Source organism: Cervus canadensis, chromosome 4 (genome assembly GCF_019320065.1).
Source record: "Cervus canadensis isolate Bull #8, Minnesota chromosome 4, ASM1932006v1, whole genome shotgun sequence".
NCBI classification, from domain to species: Eukaryota; Metazoa; Chordata; class Mammalia; order Artiodactyla; family Cervidae; genus Cervus; species Cervus canadensis.
In genome coordinates, this window is record NC_057389.1 from 29198768 (window position 1) to 29219135 (window position 20368).

General features: G+C 36.5%; 1 protein-coding gene across 1 annotated transcript in view; it reads right to left on the minus strand.

Moving 5' to 3' along the window:
- Window positions 1-2181: 2181 nt before the first annotated feature.
- The window catches only part of FAM151B (family with sequence similarity 151 member B), a 30653-nt gene continuing 12466 nt past the window's right edge, over window positions 2182-20368 (minus strand). Inside the window, exons 3-6 of the mRNA XM_043464759.1 lie at window positions 17024-17189; window positions 10709-10926; window positions 8169-8304; window positions 2182-4232 (exon numbers count right to left, since the gene is read on the minus strand). Coding sequence (XP_043320694.1) covers window positions 4073-4232; window positions 8169-8304; window positions 10709-10926; window positions 17024-17189 — 680 coding nt within the window. The 3' untranslated portion in view covers window positions 2182-4072. The remainder of the gene's footprint in view (window positions 4233-8168; window positions 8305-10708; window positions 10927-17023; window positions 17190-20368) is intronic.

Below are 20368 nucleotides of genomic sequence, written 5' to 3' on the forward strand. Positions count from 1 at the left end.
AACTGATAACGCATCCCTGCTTAAAATGGTATGATGCCTCCTACAGCTTGAGAGAAAAGGAACAAGCTCCTTAGCTTGAAAAGTGAATCTGGCCCCTGCTTAATGTTCAGCTTTGAGATACATTGCCTCCACAAAAACTTTTCTGAACAAGTTTTTCCTCCTTAAGAGTTCCTCTGCTCATGTGCTTCTGTCAGAAAGGCCATTCCCTTTGTCTACATGGTGAATCTTACTTAACACAACTCAAGTATTCTCTCCAAATTAGAACAGACTGCTGTCTCTTGCCACAACCTGGAGTACAGTTCCATTACAGGAGTTATAGCAAATATCCAACATACTATTTACAAGTCTCTCTCCCCCTACTGGGCTTCCTCTGTGGCTCGAGCTTGCCTGGTGGCTTAGACAGCAAAATCGCTTGCAATGCTGGAGACCCAGGTTCAGCCCTGGGTCGGTGAGATCCCCTGGAGAAGAAAACGGCAACCCAGTCCAGTACTCTTGCCTGAAAAATTCCATGGGTGGAGGAACCTCATAGGCTACAGTCCATGGGGTCACAAAGAGTCAGACACGACTGAGTGACTTCGCTTTCACTTTTGCTCCCCCTACTAGACGATAAGAGCCTTGAGACAGAAATCATTTCTGAATTATTTGCCCTGTTTCAATAAATCAGACATCAATTAGGTGTCCCTTTTTCTCCCCCACCCCTGCCCCCCACAATCCCAGAGTTCCTACTGAACCGTGAAGTACTGTTACATGTCTCCCTCATGACAGACACAAGTGACTGGACAAATTAAGGTCTCTGGACCAAAGCCTGGCAGTCCAGATGTACGAGGAACAGAGAGGTAATCACAGTGAAGACTAGAAGAGTGACGCTGAGGTGGGACTCTGGATCAAGGCCCCTGAACTCCTGTTGCTCAGGCCGCCAAGCGCTCCTGGATCCTGTCCCACTTCTTTCAAGACCTGTTATCAGTTCTTTTCCATTTCACTAACTCATTACACTCTCATTTTCTAGACTAAAAAGTACTTCAGCACTACTATTCTCATCTTTCTAACACACGATATTCCTTGCATTGATTCATGAACTTATAAGATAGTAAGCTCATACTAGGTAGACTCCCATCTTAAATTTCAAAATGAGAAATATCACATTTTTCTATATATTCACTAGGTATTTAGGTGGTTGTTGTTGTTGTTTTAGTTACAAGGAAAAACCTAAAACCCAAGCTCCAACAAACAAGCAAATGAACAACCTGCTCTGAATAACTTGCATCAATTTCCCACTGGATAAATGAGTATGCATATGGTTACTCAGCAATCAAATCACCTTTACAGGGCCATAGGCCACTCTCCTTTTAAAAGCTCTGATTTTTTGAACAATTGGATCTTGTACGAAAGCATCTTCTAGGGCAAGGATTGCTCTGCAGGCTTGAGAAATGGCGTTTGGATGCTGTGGGATCTTAATATCAATACATTAAACCAGAGAATCTGGAGAGAAAAAAACAGGTGATATTAAATCATTTACTTGTGTCTGTGAACTTCTTCCCAAATATTTAATAATAATACCTTACAATTTTATGTGTCACTTTATCTCAATAAAGCTGAAATTTAAAAAAGGAAAGAAATAATTGCCTAAAGTCATGAAAGCATTCTCTTTTATTCTCTTCTAAATGCTTTATAGATTTAGCTTTTACTTTTAGGCCTAAGATCCCACTCAAATTATTATCTGTGTAGGGTGTGAAGTAGGGATCGTTATCCTTTTTTCCATATGGACCATAATCCATTTAAATTTTACTTTTCAATAGAATAAATTTTATAATTCTCTTATATAATTTTATATGTGCTCATTGTGTCCAACTCTTTGCGACCCCATGGAGTGTAGCCCGCCAGGCTTCTCTGTCCATGGGATTTACTTGGTAAGAATGCTGAAGCAGGTTGCCATTTTCTCCTCCAGGTTATCTTTCCCATCCAAGTATCAAACCAGTATTTCTGGCATCTTCTGAATTGGCAGGTGGATTCTTTACCACTGAGTCACCTGGAAAGTCCTTTTATTCCCGAGAACACTTTAAAATATAGTTTTAAATCTTAATCTAAATAACACTAAGTTGATAAATTTCTCAATATAAAGGTATTTGGCTTTAAGATTAATACTTTAAAAAATATTATTGAAGACCAGATAAATAGTAAAAATAATCTGGGCAAATGAATTTTAAACTTAAATGTAGTTCACTTATAAATTCAACTCTTTTTGTGAAAGCAAAGCATGGTCATTTTTGAACATTTATAATGTAAACAATACTTTTTACCATAGGTTTTAAGAGTTATTCTTTGCTACAATTGTTATAATTTTATAATTATGAAATTTCACCTTTTGCTTTTGGCAAACAACCATAGAAAGTGAAGTTTTAGGTGTTATTTGACCAATAGCACCATATTCAGTTGTAGCTAAAATTTAAAGTAGAATATGATCATTTTCTTTAAGTATTGGCATGTGTACAATGTTTCACGTTATATCTCTTACCGCTATCTATCTACAATGGGTATGATCACATGGTAAGTCTAATAAGAAGGGACTATCTGTTGAACACTTGCTACCAGACGAGCACTGAGCTACATGCTTCCTTTGCAAGAATCTCCCTTAATCTTTACAACAACCCTATAAGGGAATCCTCATCCTCTGCCCGGCCTCCTGCCCCCATTTTATACATGAAGGAATCAAGACTCAATGAGGTTAAATATTTCCCCAAATCCATGGCTGGCAAGGGACAGAGGTGGGGCTGTAAGGGAAATCTATTTGAATTCAAAACCGAAGCTCTTTTCTCTGCACAGCACTATTTTATTCTCTGGGGGGAAATGGTTGATAAAAGACAAATTACATATCTTAGGACATTCATTGGTAAATTACTTTTCAATAAATCAAAGAAAGCAACATGTTTTTCTGAATATCTTGCTCAGGACTATGCCAGATACTGTAAAGACAATTAAGAACATTCTCTCACCATGAAGGACTTCATAGTCTAGCTAAGGAGACATAATTACAATGTATGACACAACTAGTGAACAGTATCAGTTAAAAGTAATCGTTAAAGTAAAATCTGGAGATTACTGATGGTGTAAGCATTTTTTAAACAAAGCACTGTGCTGAGGACACTGAATTAACTTTTAGAGTGGGACTATATTAGGAAGGGTATTGAAAGAGTAAAATTCAATGAAGTTTGAATTTAAGAAGCCCCTAGAGATTTTTGATTTGGCATTAAGAAAGAGGTGTTTTTAAAGTTGTGTTGTTTTTTTTTTTCCAGCAGAATTATCCAGGGCTTCTTTGAGTAATGTGAGGAATGAAGTCATGAGGAAATAATTTTTAAAAATCTAGTAGTAGAACAAGGGCCTGGAACAAAGTGGTGTGGGTGAAAAACTTGAAAAACAAATAACAGATTACCAGGATTACAATTCTGCTCTCCAATAGTATTTTGCTCACTCTAGATAAGTTACTATGATCAAAACAAAGAATATAAAACAACACATTAATATACGGCTGTCAGGATGCTCTGAACAATAAGGAAATTCTAGATACATCCTAATTTAATCCTCATTGCTTTCAGTAAATAGACTTGATCTTGTTATAAGAAAACTGCTCAACCCTGTGAAAGTTAAAAACGTTTTTAAAGCCCTCTTTCTCTTTTGCAGTCTCTGAAATAATTAGTTCTCCAGGGAAAAGAAAAGAGGATGGCATATTTTTATGGAATCTCTGTAATGCTAGCACCAACATGTAATTTAGTATCTGTATGACACGTGGATTTTTTCAATTATTTTCAATATACCAAAATATTTTTATTAAGGGTTTTAAAGATTCATTTTCCTAAATCATTATTACATGAGGCCCAATGAAATCTCTTCTTTCCAAATCTTGTAGGTAGGTACGGTATTATAAGGACATAAGCCTAAAGAGTAAGCCCTCAATAATTTTTTGACTGGATGAACTGGAACATAAATCAATCATCATAATTTATATGGTAATTAATTCAGATCAGACAAAGAAGGATTGCAAAAGCAAAACATGAAATAATTTAGCAGAATTTTCATCTTAGAGATTAATTTTGATTCCAATGGCTTGTTTAAATTCATGGTTTTGTGGTTCCAAGATGTCATAGAAAACTCGTTTTTTGTCAAAATGATCTCTAATAAAAAGTAAATCTTCAATGGAATAGCTATCATTTTTTCCAGTCCAAATGGTCAGGCTGTACCTGCATCAAAACAAAACAGAATTATATAGTTAACAGAGAAAGATAAGAAACAGTGATGAAGAATTCCAACAAGCCTAAACACAGTCACTCTCATTTGTCTCTAACCCAAATTCACACAGAAGAAAAATTAATTAGCACTGGTCGAACTGTATTTTCTTGTTTCATTCCTTCATCAACATCAAAGGGACTAGAGAGAATAAAATTCACATCACTATTGCCTAAATTAGGTAACCCTCATATCTGAATTAATGACTTTAGAAACCTAGAATGGTTAGCCCTGTAAACAGGCCCAATTTTGGACAAAAAAACAGAGGAGATTGTGCTGTTGATCGAGGAATCTGTTCCCCACACAAAACCACAGCTCTAACCTGGTTTCCTCAGCAGCCAGGCCAGAGTCAAAAGCACGACTGGAAGGGACAGGGAAGAGATACAACTGTCACTGACATTCCCAACATTCATATTCACTTCTAAGTGGCCCTGCTATCCCTTCTGGGGGTTTCTGTATGAGATATAAGAACGTCAAACAGAATAAACCTAGATCTATTTCTGGAGTCAAAAAATAATAATAATATATGCAGATTGATTATGGATGCAAGAATATGCTCAGAAATTAAAATGCTACTTAAATCATGTATTTTCATTTCTTCTGGTGACATTACTATTACACTGTTCTTATTAGAATTTAGAGAAACGCAAATCTCTTAAGTATTTTCATATTTATTTTCCTCATAAACATGTCAGAATCCAGGGGAAAATCTCCAAAGCAGTTGTTCTACTAAAGATGGGAAAACAGTCTAACCAATATATATATTCTTATTATTATACTGACACATTACTGTCCTTAAGGATGATAACACCATTCTGGAAATGTAACAAAGGAAAGTACTTCGGATTTTGCTCCATAATAGTATTATGTGACAAACCCAAAAGAATTTTAAACTACAGTGGGGAACACAGAAAAAAAATAAGAATTACTCTAAAAACATATTTTTGCAAAAATGGCATTTTTATTACTTTATTCAAGCACCATGGAGACAAACCTTATAAAAAAAACAGATATGAATTTAGGTTAAAAGAAGAGCTTTCCAGTGTTATTTTGCCTCTTTTAATCCTCCCACTATGGTATGCAAACTAAAACAGGAAAAATAAAATTGCCTAAGGGTATTTTAAATTGCATTCATTCAAATCACCTCTCAGGTTTCATTTTTAAAGCTCTTTCTGCTGTGAAATAACATATAGGAAAAGATGCATAAAACATAAATGTAAATTTTGACAAATTATTGTAAAATGAAATCCAGTGTAACACAACACAAACCAAGAAAAGAAATTTGCCAGCACCTTAGGAGACACCTGTATATCAGAGCCCCATCATAGCCTCTCCTCTCCCCCAGAGTTCTCACAACCTAGACTTTTCAGTTGCCATCTTCATGCTTTATTTACCACCTGTATATCCATCCTAAACAATACAGTTTAATTTTTGCCTGTTAATAAATTTTTATATAAGTGGAATCATATGGGATGTAATATTTTCGGTATTGATTCTTTTGCTGAATATTTTTTGTGAAATGTATTCAAGTTGAAACATGTAGCCACAGTTTATTCATTTTCTTTGGAAAATAGTTTAGCAGTATTCACTAAAATTAAAAATATGAACACCCTATGACCTAGAAATTCTATTTCTAGAAATTCCTTCCTGATATAATCTTTAGGCACATTTGCACCAGGATGTATGTGTGTGCCCACATTTACATATATATATATGAATGTTCACAACACCAATTTTTGTGATAGACAAAACCATGAAATAATCCAAATATCATTCAATAATAGATGAACTCTGAGGTGCACATAATAGAATATAGAATTCATTATAAATTCTGATTAGAGACCTTTTGATATACAAAAATCTTCCCCAACTCTGCCTAACCTATTCATATTCTTCATGGTGTTTTTTGATGGAAAGAACTTCCAAATTTTAATGTGTTCAAATTACTCAAACATATCCTATATGGCTAGTGATTTTTGTGTCTTGCTTAAGAATTCTTTCCCGTCCTTAACAGTCCTGGAAACACTGACACTCTAGGAGCAATGATTATACTAAAATCCCAGATTTTGCTTTCTAAATACCACCTGCCACTATACTCAAGAAGGGATCCTTGAAGAAGTAACTGATTTGGGAATTGGGACAAGTATGTGATTAGCTTGCCAAGAATACAAGACCTGAGATCTAGTATAAGGAAATATTGAACTGATTGAGACTGAGGATATTTTTCATAATAATGGGCCTGAAGTCTTTAGGACTGTTGCGTGTATGAGAGGAAAGGAAAAATTGAGGAAGAAGGGAATGGCAACCCTCTCTGGTATTCCTGCCTGGAGAATTTCATGGACAGAGGAGCCTGGTGGGCTACTGTCCATGGGGTCACAAAGAGTCAGATACGACTGAGCCTCTAACACTAAGCACTAGGTTGGTTTCAACGCTGAATTTATTCAAACTCATGCACAGGCTATTTGAATGTTATTTTTAACATCCTAGGAAATGTAAAAAGAAAGAAAGGTCCTTAGTTTTTTTTAATGAAATGTCCATGATATAGATACTCAAAACTGAGAAAGAAAAAACTACAGACCAATCTCACTTTAAAATGCTGAAATTCTAACTAAAATATTAGCAATAAAATTCAGCAGACTTTAAAAGAATGATAAATCTCAATCAAGAGGGATTTATTCTGTAAATGTGTGGATGATTCAATATATAAAATGCTAATATAATTTTATTAATATATAATGTGAGAAAATATGGTTATTTTTATAAAAACTGAAAAAGCATTTAGTAAAAACTCAATACCCACAGGAATATGGATATTTCTCTAATATTTGAGTATATGCTTCCCTTACTCTCTAAAGTACAGTGAATTATCAAACTGGGTCTTTCTCTGGATGATTTGTGATAATTATTTGTTTGTTACAATTGTTTACAACTATGTAACATATGTGTTGAGGGCAGTTTTACCAGAATCTTTTCATTTCTTTGTATTCAAATATATCAAACTTTCCTTATATTGCTTCTGGGTTTTGTGCCTTACCAAGAAGTGTCTTCTCCATTCTGAAACCATACATACAAAAAAAAAAAAAATCATCAATTGTGTTTTCTTTATGCATTTATTGTTTGGCATTCAAATCTTTAATTCATCTGGAATTTATTTTGGAGGAAGATTAAGGAAGGTCATTTACTTTGTTTTTCCTACAGTGTTGCCTGTCCCAATACAAGTTATTGAACTTTTGCACCAATGATCTGAAATACCAGCCTTTTCCTATCCTAAGTTTCATGATAGGGCTGAGTTTATTTCTAGGCTTTCCCTGCTGTCCTATTGACTAACCTATTAAAAATCATAGTATCAAAACTGTTTTACTCTCTGTAGCTTTATAATATTTAATACATGGTCCAACAAATTTTTATGACATGCTAAAATAATAAAATATGGGGAATTCCTTGGCAGTCCAGTGGTTAGGACTTGGTACTTTCACTGCCAAGGGTACAAATTCAATCTCTGGTTAGGGAACTAAGATCTCACAAGCTGCACAGCCAAAACAATTAATTTTTAAAATAACAAAATTTTTATATGGAAAAGACTTGGGATTATGACAGAATTCAAAGGGCAATTATTGTATCCATTTATACTTTTTTTGTTAATGTTTAGCATATTGAAAAAAATGACAGACATTTACTGGGTACCTATTATGTGCAAAAGGTTTTGTGTGGAATAGAGGTGAAAGACCTGATATTAAGATTCATCAAGGAACTTTATTCCAGTGAGGAAGTCTGAGCACTGACAGAATCAGTGTCCATTTTCTGTCTCTTTCTCTCACACACACTGTCTGTATTGGCACTTTTCATCTTTCTATCTTTCACACACACTCACATGTACACACTACACATACCTGTTTGATTGCTTCAACAGCCAAAGTAACTGAGAACAAGACTGCCTGACTAATGCTGCTCTGACAGGAAATGTTACAGGCTGATTTAGTTCATTACATATATATTCCATTTCTTTCACCATTGTCCAACTGTAACCTGAAATGAAAAGAAAGAAATTTAACTTTTCTCACCAGAATCCTGAAAAGTCAATTAAGTAAAAATTAAATTATATATGAATATGTAAATTCATAGGTAATTCATTAAAATTTCCATTTGGATTCAGAGAAAGTCCATGGACTGTAACCTATCAGGCTCCTCTGACCATGGGATTTTCCAGGCAAGAATACTGGAGTGGGTTGCCATTTCCTTCTCCAAGGGATCTTCCCGACCCAAGGATCAAACCTGGGTCTCCTGCATTGCAGGCAGACGCTTTACCATCTGAGCCACCAGGGAAGGGTAAAAATTAAATTATATATGAGTATGTAAATTCATAGGTAATTCAGTAAAATTTCCATTTGGATTCAGAGAAAGTAGAATACCACTTAATGCAGGAAAATATTTCAAGTGGGATGCAGATAAAAAAATTATATCTAAAGTAATGTCACAAATGAACAAGAGCAAATCAAACAAAAAAATTGAAACCTTAGAAAAGAATTGATTAATCTATCAAGTACAAAAAAGGAAATGTTGGCACTATATATATATATAGATACACATATATATGTATATATATATATAAAATTTAAAATTCTAAGGCTCTGCATCATTAATATACTCTATAAACTTAAGATTTTCCACTTGTGTTAAGCTTTCTTTTCCAGGAAAAAGATGGTTGCTAGGTACTTACGAGCTATTTAAGTAATAATTAACTTCAATTTTTTTTAAATGTGGAGGCTAGTCCAAATTACTTACACATTTTATCTAAAATAGAAATAGTGTTTAAATTGGCTTTTACATATGTGTTTTGTGTTTTAAATCAAGTTTAGACATTGTAGAAAATATATCTGCCTATTTATAAACAGCTTCAGAAAAAAAAAATGTGTATTTTAAAAATAACCCCTAAATTCTATCAAAAGTAGGTTGAAAAAGTACTGGTCTGTAAAGGAACAATTTACAAAAAGCCTATAGCAGCTAAATTCCTCATGAAAGAAGGGATAGGTCTGCTTTCCTTTAAAATCTAGAAAATTGTATCTTTTTAATTAGAAAAAGGGGTTGCTAACATAAGCTACTACTTACATTACTACAAACATATAAACTCTCTTTACTAAAATTTGTAGCATAAGAAGTAAGGGAGGATAAAACACATGGTGGTAATGACCACAGGCCAGCAGGAGAAAAGTAGCCTGGAAACACTCAACACCAACATGACTTAAAGACCCAGACATGGTTTAATTCAGTTCAAGCCTGAGATTAAAGTCAGAGCTTGACTACACTGACTAAAAAGAGATCCGAAGCAGTATGGAAGCTATTAAATCGTTGCTAGTTTACCTTCTTTAAACACTTTGAATTATAGGCCAAATCCTTTACTGACACTAATAAAATGATTAGAAAATTAAAATAGAACAAATTTAAAGTATACCATTTTTCTCTCGATTATATCAATTGTTGGTCCATGGGTTTTGACCTAAATGTCACTACGCACCAGATAGCAGTTACACTAATCTCATGTTTAGATTTTAAAACTTTACATCTAAAGACAGTAATAGCAAATAACTAAATTTTAAAATGCCCTAAACACAAGATAAAGGCTAACATTTCCATAAATTCTAAATATTTTCTTGGTTAATTATTTTTACCATGTGTTTAGGTGTCCCAGAGCATCTGATTTTACTGGATCCCTGATTTAGGATCCCTAATTAGTGATTTTACTGGACAGTCACTAAATAGGGATGTATGAAGAAAAAGATGAATCCAAATGTTGTAACAAGTTTCATCCAGAAAAAAGAAGCTGAATATCAGGTCCATCGAAAAGAGTACATGAAGAGAAAGAAGAAACTTCCCCGAGAGGAAAGTCCCGTGGCCTCCCACGCCCTCTGTCTAGCCAGAGGGCATGAGGGCACCAAGCTTCCTTTCTAGCAGTCTACATTTCGAGGACCTTCTAATATCAAGGGAACAGAATCCGTGCTCTTCAACCACACATCCCCTACTTCTGGCCTTACATCACTTAAAAAGATTTTATTCCTACTTCTTTATCTTTCATCCAACATAGAGAGTTTGCTTCAAAGTAAAAGGAAAAAAAAGAGTACAGAATGCTCCACAAGTACAGAGAAACCAACTCAGAATTTGCTTAAAGTATGTAAACAGGCAGCTTTGGTTATTCTAGACCTCGCAAATAAATATTTTCTATGGGAGCCTGGTGACAAAATATCACCAGTGAACGAGATCTATCTGAAATAACGGAAGGAAGAGTCATACACACATCTTTAGGGCCAGATCTTTTCTCTCCATTAGGCTCTTGGATTTACAGAACATGGTTTTGGTTTTGTATTAAAGGTTATTATTTTTATATCTGAATATATGTTACTTTGACCAAAAAGGAACACATATTTTAAATTATCACCTTCATTCACTTTCTCAGGATGCCATCCTGTTGTCCAACCCAGGGAAAATGTCACATCTGGAAAGAAGGATGTCACAGTGTCTATAAAAGGTTTTGCATCCACTGCTCTGCTATTTCCATTTGGACCAGGAAGAACATCAGCATTAATCCACACCGGACGCTTCAGATGCCTCTTGACATTTTCCAAGAGCATCATGGATGGTTCTACAGCTGCCAAACTAAAGACAATTTGTTGTCAATGAGATACATTCCTAAAGTAAAAGTAAAAAGTTCTTTTAGACTAGTGGCTTTAACATTCTCAAATTCATAATAAAAGTATAATATCATAATGCTTGAATTAAATAAAATCAAAGATTAGATATCACTAGAGGGGAAAGTTAACATGTGCCATATCTTAAAATACTGATTTATATTTATTATTCATGAAGGTACTTAGAAGTTTCTATAAATGTATGAATAATGCCACTACCTATAGATAGAAAGATGTTTCAAAACCCTGTATTATGATCCCTCAGTATAAAAACAATTTAAGAAAAGACACAAACATTCACTCATCGAAGAATGTATAACTAGGATTGAAAATTAAACATACTCACAACCTGCAAATTCCAGTTTATGAAAATACCCAAAGTGCACTCAGACACCATGTCTCTAACATTGGCTAATGACCTTGGGGAAAAGAGCCTCTTTCCCTTTATGTTTCTTGTGTGAGTCTGGACACACAAACACATTTCTAAAAATGACTGCAAAATGTAAAATTAAAACATTTTCTTAAAGCTTTTGTAAACTTCATTTTTCTCCTCTACTGTGAACATCTTTTCTGAAAACTCGAGACAACTATATTTTAGTTACTTTTAAACTAAAAAGCAACTTCACTCCTTTTACTTCCCTATGTCTTTTTGGACAAACGCATTTTGAAATAATAAGACTCTGAACAGCCAATATAATTTTTACTTTTAAAAAATATAAACACAAACTTTATTGGAAAACTACTCTAAATACAATCTTGAATCGCTTCTGAATCTTTGAGGCCTATGCATATTTCTCAGAAAATTAGCTTTTAATGAACACAATGATTGGAGGGACTAAGAATCTGGGAGATGGATATTGGGAGAGAGAACATGCAGCACCCCTTTTCAGTCTTCAACTTTTCTTCTTAATGGACTGAGGTCCTTCTGCCTATGCTTCCACCACTCTTCCTCACTCCTTTTGGGCTTCCTACTTTATGAGCAGAAACTGATAATGTCATCATTATTGTTCGTGTTGTTCAGTTGCCAGTCACATCTGACTCTTTGCAACCCCAATGGACTGCAGCACAGCAGGCTTCCCTATCCCTCACCATCTCCAGGAGTTTGCCCAGGTTCATGTCGATTGCATCAGTGATACCGTCCAACCATCTCATCCTCTGTTGCCCTCTTTTCCTGCCTTTTCAGTCTTTCACAGAGTCAGGGCCTTTTCCAATGAGCCAGCTGTTCACATTAGATGACCAGAGTATTGGAGCTTCAGCTTCAGCATCAGTTCTTCCAGAGTATTCAGGGTTGATTTCCTTTAAAATTGACTGGTTTGAGCTCCTTGCTTTCCAAGGGATTCTTAAGAGTCTTCTCCAGCACCACAGTTAGAAAGCATCAATTCTTTGCCACTGTGCCTTCTTCATAGTTCAGCTCTCAAATCCATACATGACTACTAGAAAGATCATAGCCTTGACTATATGGATCTTTGTCAGCAAAATGATGTTTTTGCTTTCTTTTTTGTCTTTGCTTTTTAACACACTGTTTTAGGTTTGTCATAGCTTTTCTGCCAAAAAGCAATCATCTTCTAATTTCATGGATGCAGTTATCATCTACAGTGATTTTAGAGCCCCAGAAGAAAAAGTCTGTTACTGCTTCCACCTTTTCCCTTCCATTTGCCATGAAGTGAAAGGACCAGATGCCAGGATCCTTGTTTTTTTTAGTATTTAGTTTTAAGTTGGCTTTTTCACTCTCCTCCTTCATCAGGAGACTCTTCAAGAATTCCTCTTCACTTTCTGCCATGAGAATGGTATGTATCATCAGCATATCTGAGGCTGTTGATATTACTCCCAGCAATCTTGATTCCAGCTTGTAACTCATCCAGCCTGGCATTGTGCATGATGTGCTCTGTGTATAAGTTAAACAAACAGGGAGACAATAAACAGCCTTTTCATACTCTTCTCAATCCCGAACCACTCAGGTGTTCCATACAGGGTTCTAACTATTGCTTCTTGACCCACATACAGGTTTCCCAAGAGACAAGTAAGATGGTCTGGTATTCCCATCTCTCTAAGAGTTTTTCACAGTTTGTTATGATACACACAGTCAAAGATTTTAGCATAGTCAATGAAACAGAGATAGATATTTTTCTGGAATTCCCTTGCTTTCCCTGTGATCCAACAAATGTTGACAATTTGATCTCTGGCTCCTCTGTCTTTTCTGAACCCAGTTTGGACATCTGGAAGCTCTCAGTTCGTGTAATGCTGAAGCCTAGCTTGGAGGATTTTGAGCATAACCTTACTAGCACAGGAGATGAGTGCAACCGTCTGGTGGTTTGACCATTCTTTAGTACTACCCTTCTTTGGAATTGGGATGAAGACTGACCTTTTCCAGTCCTGTGGCCACTGCTGAGTTTTCCAAATTTGCTGACATATTGAATGCAGCACTTTCATAGCATCATCTTTTAGGATTTTAAATAGCTCTGCTAGGATTCCATCATCTCCACTGACTTTATTGGCAGCACACTTCCTAAGGCCCACTTGATTTTATATTCCACAATGTTCGGCTCTGAGTGAGAGACTACACCATCATCAATAGCTGGGTCATTAAGATCTTTTTTTGTACAGTTCTTCTTCTTGATCTCTTCCGCCTCATAGGGTCATATTTATTAGTGAGCAAGGATACTGTACACTAAAACCAGAGGAAATCAGCCTCTCTTTAACTCTGCTCCCATGTAATAAGCTGCTTTTTTCCCTCATTCTTATGCCCCTGAAATGCAGGCCCTAGATTATAGTGGATTAATAAACTCTAATGCAGGACTTTAACAGATTCTAATATAGATGTTGTCATTTCTCTGTCTCAAATGCTTTCTGCCTTGAATGGTATCAACGCTGTGTTAAAAACCACAATTCTGAGATCTGGCCAACTGTACTTCCTACAAAATTCCCTCATTTTTAGTACCTTGTACCTATTACAGGGTACTTAAGCAACTTGTACCTCTTACTCCAAAGCTTGCTTGTCTGCAAGTCCCACACAGCAGCTAAGTGCTGGTGGGGTTCTGCTCTTCAAAAGTGGAGTAGGAGGAAACCTTAAACTAATCCACACATGTCTTACAGCTGACCTCCTCTCCTTTTCTAGAAATGGTTCTGCTTTCTTAAGAAATCTGGTGTCTGTGGAGTTGGGTTAATCACTAACTTCCCGTTTATATTCAACAGGAAGCTTCTTAGCCTTTCTCAATTTAGTAAACTGACATCAGGCTGTTTAAGGATGGCTCGCCATCTGATAATACCTAGTCTCGGCACATTCCCCACCAAACTGACATGGCAACAGCATATAGTAGGTGTCTGCCATGTGCAAAGCACTGCACAGTTAGACATAAAGAGCTACGACACAGAACATAATGAAGTAAGATTTTAATATACATATTCTCTTTTACATGTAAATGTTTTAATTATCACTAATGCAACAGACTATAGTACCGCCACTTTCCCCTTCCAGAAACTTCGATTAAAAAAAAAAACACCTATATTAAGAAAAACACAAAATCTTACTTAGGAAAGAATTAGTTTTAATTTTTGGAACTTTATAAAATAATTACAAAATTCTTCTGGAAGAGTAAATGTGGAGGAAATGCCATATTTGGGGAGAAAAAAAAAAAGACTGAGGATAAACTTTTGCCCAACAGCAAAATACAATGTTTACTACAAAGAATAATATACTAGATTCCTAGCCTGGAAGACTCAATGTGTAAATATTGCAAAATAACAATTCTCTCCCAATTAATCTATAAATTCCTCTGTTCCTTCATCTGGAAGATGAGAATAGGAAGATTCTTAGGATTGTTATAAAGATTAAATGAATTAACATTCAGTGCTCTTAGACCATGGAGGAGGAAATGTCAACCACTCCAGTGTTCTTGCCTGGAAAAGTCCCACGGACAGAGGAGCCTGGCAGACTATAATCCCCAGGGTCACAAAGAATAGGACAGAACTGAGCGACTGAGCACGCTCTTACTCTTAGAACTGTGTCTGACACACAGTATGTGTTTATATAATTGTTATTAAATTCATTCCCCTTCAAATATGTATGATCAAAAAACATGCAAAATCTTTTTCTAACTGCACAGCCTTTTACTGGTGACTGCTAGCATTTAGGAATGAATGAGCTGATCTGACTGGTGAGGAGTCAGAGAGTATATCACATAGAGAACAAGTCTATGGGCAATGGTAAACACTGAAAAACAGAAAACTGAGCACGTGAAAAGGCAAGGAGATCTAAAGCTCTGCTCGTCAAGCACTAAGGATTAAATACTTTATTTCATGGTCCCTGGTGGCTTAGTCGGCAAAGAATCCACTTGTAATGCAGGAGACCACCTGCAATGCAGGAGATGCCGGTTCAATCCCTGGGAAGATCCCCTAGAAAAGGAAATGGCAACCCACTCCAGTATTCTTGCCTGGGAAATTCCATGGACAGAGGAGCCTGGTGGGCTATATAGTTCACGGGGTTGCAAAGAGTCAGCCACAACTGAGTGACTAAACCACCATTACAGAGAACACTGGACTGGCTCTAGGAAACCTGGAGTCTGATCCTAGCTCAGCTCTCAAGTTTAGCTGTTGTCACGCAACCTCTTTAGGACCAAGTTCCTTGTCAGTAAAATGGAGTTGGACTATTATCATTCTAAAAGCTTTAAGATCTTACAATAGTTTTCATTCACAGTATAAAGAGGTTTACTAGTATATTTAGCCCCACAACAAATGAAAAGGCAAGGAGATCTAAAGTTTTGCTTGCCAAGCATTAATGATTAAATGCTTATTAGGTTTTTAAAAACCCTATGAATAAGATTCCCAATTCTTATTCATTTCTTGAGATGATTCAATTTTAAAATATTGTTCAAAGATAAAGTAAGTTTACCACACATCCTAGATTCTCATAGCAGTTGCCTTCATGGGTTTCATGAAGAGCTTTTATGGTGTCACAATAAATCCCTGGCTCTAGCTATAATTTTTACACTGCCAAAATACCACAAAAGTAAAACTTTCTGTGATGGCCATGGAGAAGAAAATGATACTTAATCTTGCTCTCTTCATTATCAATGTTTCTAAAACATTATTTTTAGTAATCAAAGAATTCTAAATAATTCCCCAAATATAATAACACAAATCAAGTAGGAAAGGCATTAACTAACCCAACTTCTGCCAACTCTCTCTCAGACTACTTCTTAACGAAAGTAGCATTTTAAATGTATTGTTCTATGGACTTGTGGACTTGTATTGTTCTATGACTTCCCTGGTGGCTCAGACGGTGAAGCGTCTGCCTATAATGCAGGAGACCCGGGTTCAACCCTTGGGTCGGGAAGATTCTCTGGAGAAGGAAATGGCTACCCACTCCAGTACTCTTGCCTGGAAAATCCCATGGATGGAGGAGCCTGGCGAGCTAAGGCCCATGGTGTCGAAAAGAGTCAGACACGACTGAGTGACTTTACTTTCTTTCTTTCAAATGGACTTGTGGACATAGTGGGGGAAGGAGAGGGTGAGACAAATTAAGAGAGAAACACTGAAATATATACACTACTATGTGTAAGACAGGTAGCTAATGGGAAGCTTCTGTATAACACAGGGAGCTCAGCTCCGTGCCCTGTGATGACCTAGAAGAGTGGGATGGTGGGGGAGCAGGAAAGTTCAAGAGAGAGGGGATATTATATATATATACACATACAACTTATTTACTTCATTGTACAGCAGAAACTAACACAACATTTTAAAGCAATTATCCTCCAATTAAAATTTTAAAAAGGTACTGGGAGTTATTCACATAGAAAAAAAAATTTGCCATTCTATTACTACAATGGTCAGTTATGATAAATTCCTTTATAAAAATTAAGTTTAGCCTCAAAACGTTCCCAAGAAACAATTTTAGCAGACAACTCTGTGGGTCTTTGGTCCATTCCTGAAACATATTAATTTGCAATTCCATTTTCAGTTTAGATAAAGTATAAAGTTACTTAGGTACAGAAATGAGAAGTTACTGATTTTTTTCCCTTATTGTTTTTCTACAACAACCAGAAGACTGAACATGTTTATACAAATACCTCTTAAAATCCAGCTTGATGCCTTTATTGCTTTTAATAACTTCAGCCAGCCATTCTTGTAAAGTATTATCACTGTTTATTTCTGGAGGATGGGCCATGATTGGTTGGCCATGTTCTGATCCATCGCTTGGAAGAATGACATCGGCCTCTAGCATATGAGCAGTACCTGTCCACATAAAAGAATCTATGTTAGTGTTAATAGAGACTACAGCAGATGGCATATCCAGTATCTTTTTGAGGAAGATAAAAAGGAGGAAAGAAAATAATATTTATTGAGAAACAACTAAGTGCCAGGTACTATGTCAGGCCTTGCACGTTGCCCTTATTTGTTAGTCATGAGCAAACAGGTAGTGAGGAGTTAAATATCTTTGCTTAGGTCATCCGCAAACTGTTGTCCTAATATCTAATTTCTTCCCAGTATACAGCAAAGTGAGTATACAAAAGGAAGCTTAATAAGTATTTGTTGAAGCTTCTGAGAACACAAATAGTACTTTTATCTGCTCACTCCTGAAATTAGAAACTATAGATGTTTATTGTTTAAACGCTATGCTATAGATTTAGTTCTTTGACCCAAAGCTTAGCTACTATGTAAAAGCACACATCCCTGGAATGGGTAAGAAGCTTCACTAGTCACTTAGTGTGACTTAGCAGGCTTTGGTAGACTAATTTCAAAGATGTCTGACAACAATTCCTCCTATCCTCTCATCTCTTTCTCTTCCCCTTGAATCTGGGTTGGTTTTGTGACTTGCTTTGACCAACAAAAGGAAAACTGTCAGTTCTAGGCTTAGCTCTTAAAAGGTTTGGCAGCTTCTGCTTCCATCCTCTAGAAAGCCAGTTACCATGTAAAGAAGTTCAGGTAAGAATTCTCAGGTAAGAAGACTCAAAAACCACATAGAGAAAGAGAAGCCACATAGAAGAAAACTAAAGCTTCATGTCTGACAGACAGCATTAGGTCTCTGACACGTGAGTGAGGCCATTTCAAAATTTCCAGGCCCAGCTGAGCAACCAGCCAAGTGCAGCAACATGAGTGTCCCCAACCTATTCCACATGGAAGAGAAGAACCACAAAATCAGGAAAAATAATAAATCATTGTTATTTGAAGCCACGAAGTTTTGGAGGTAATTTATCACACAGTAACAGAAAAACAAGCAGAAATAGTTATCTGGAAGTGGGGCACTGGCATAAGAAAAACCTGAAATGTGTGACACTGGCTTTGGAATCCAGTAGATTCTAGAAAGGCACTGTTAACAGAGGCTGGAAGAGCACTGAGAAAACTCTTTTTACATAGCAGTGAAACTTCTGGCAACCCTGGCACTTGTAGCAACTGGTGGAAGATAGATAGGATGCCTAATGAATTTGTGCATTTGGCTAAGGAGGTTTCCAGGCAGAATGTTGAAAGCGTTAATTGGCTTCTTTTAGTTCCTATGATAAAGGACGGAAAGAAAGAGCTGAGTTAAATAATTAGCTGTTTAGACTCTAAGCAGCATAAAGAGGAAATATTTCCAGCTCAGAACTCGTGTGAGTTAGAAAATAAAACCACTCTTTCCATCTGGTGAAAGATTCTCAAAGGAAGAGAAAGCCTCAGTCCAAAAGTCAAGTCCAGGATGCTGCTAGTAAACTATAGCCTCAGGATCAAGGCCAAATCAAGGATACAACTACAGGACACTTTATTAAGACCTGAGAAATATGGAGCCTTGGATACCGATACAACTAGATAAAAGAACTTATAGAATCTTAAGGGTGTTAACCCATAGCACCCTAACTAGCAAACCAAAGGAGAGAGACCTGCCTCAAAGAGATTTGGCAGTAAAGCTTTTGACTAAAGGGATGGTTTATAACTTGATATATAAAAATCCCAGTACATTTTTAATAGAACTGTTACAGACTTGGACCTGAAAAAAGAGAGAGAGGTAAAATGAAAAGAGGTCTGCTGTTGCTGTTGTTCAGTTGCTAAGCCATGTCCGACTCTTTGCAAGACTGTAGCATGCCAGGCTCCTCTGTGCTCCACTATCGCCTGGAGTTTGCTCAAATTCATGTCCACTGAGTCAGTGATGCTATCTAACCATCTCATCCTCTGCCACTCCCTTCTTTTGCCTTCACTCTTTCCCAGCATCAGAGTCTTTTCTAATGAGTCAGCTCTTCGCATCAGGTGGCTGAAGTATTGGAGCTTCAGCTTCAGCATCAGTCCTTCCAATAAATATTCAGGACTGATTTCCTTTAAGATTTACTGGTTTGATCTCCTTGCAGTCCAAGGGACTCTCAAGAGTCTTCTCCAACACCACAATTTGAAAGAATCAATTCTTTATCACTCGGTCTTCTTTATGGTACAACTCTGATATCCATACATGACTACTGGAAAAACCATAGCTTTAACTAGATGGAATTTTGTCAGCAAAGTGATGTCTCTGCTTTTTAATATGCTGTCTAGGTTTGGCACAGCTTTCCTATCAAGAACTAAGCATCTTTTAATTTCATTGCTGCGATCACCACCTGTAGTGATTTTGGAGCCCAAGAAAACAAAATCTGTCATGCTTCCACTTTTTCCTCTTCTATTTACCATGAAGTGATGGGACCAGTTGCCATGATTTTAGTTTTTCAAATGTTGATTTTTAAACCAACAATCAACCAATGTTGATTTTTTCACTCTTGTCTTTTACCCTCATCAAGAGGTTTTCTTATTCCTCTTTCTTTTCTGCAATTAAGAGTGGTATGAGCTGTTTTTCTGAGGTTGTTGATATTTCTGCTGGCAATCTTGATTCTAGCTTGTGATTTATCCAGCCTGGCATTTCACATAATGTACTCTGCATAGAAGTTAAATAAGCAGGGTGACAATATACAGCCTTTCCCAATATGGAACCAGTCCGTTGTTCCATGACAAGTTCTAACTGTTGCTTCTTGACCCTTATGCAGGTTTCTCAGGAGGCAGGTAAGGTGGTCTGGTATTCCCATCTCTTTAAGAATTTTCCACAGTTTGTTGTGATCCACACCGTCAAAGGCTTTAACATAGTCAATGAAGCAGAAGTAGATGTTTTTTCTGGAAATCCCCTGCTTTCTCTATGATCCAAGGAATGTTGGTGATTTGATCTCTAATTCCTCTGCCTTTTCTAAACCCAGCTGGTACATCTGGAAGTTCTCAGTTCACATACTGCTTAAGCCCAGCTTGAAGGATTTTGAAAAGAAATCTATGAACTCTCCAGTTTCTACAGGCAGGAAATAGGCTGAAAAAGCTACTCAGCTGCACATACAGGTCATTTTCCAATAGCTGCATGAAGAGATGCTCAACATCATTAATCTTCTGGGAAATGCAAATCTAAACTACAATGAGATACCAACTCACAAATGCTA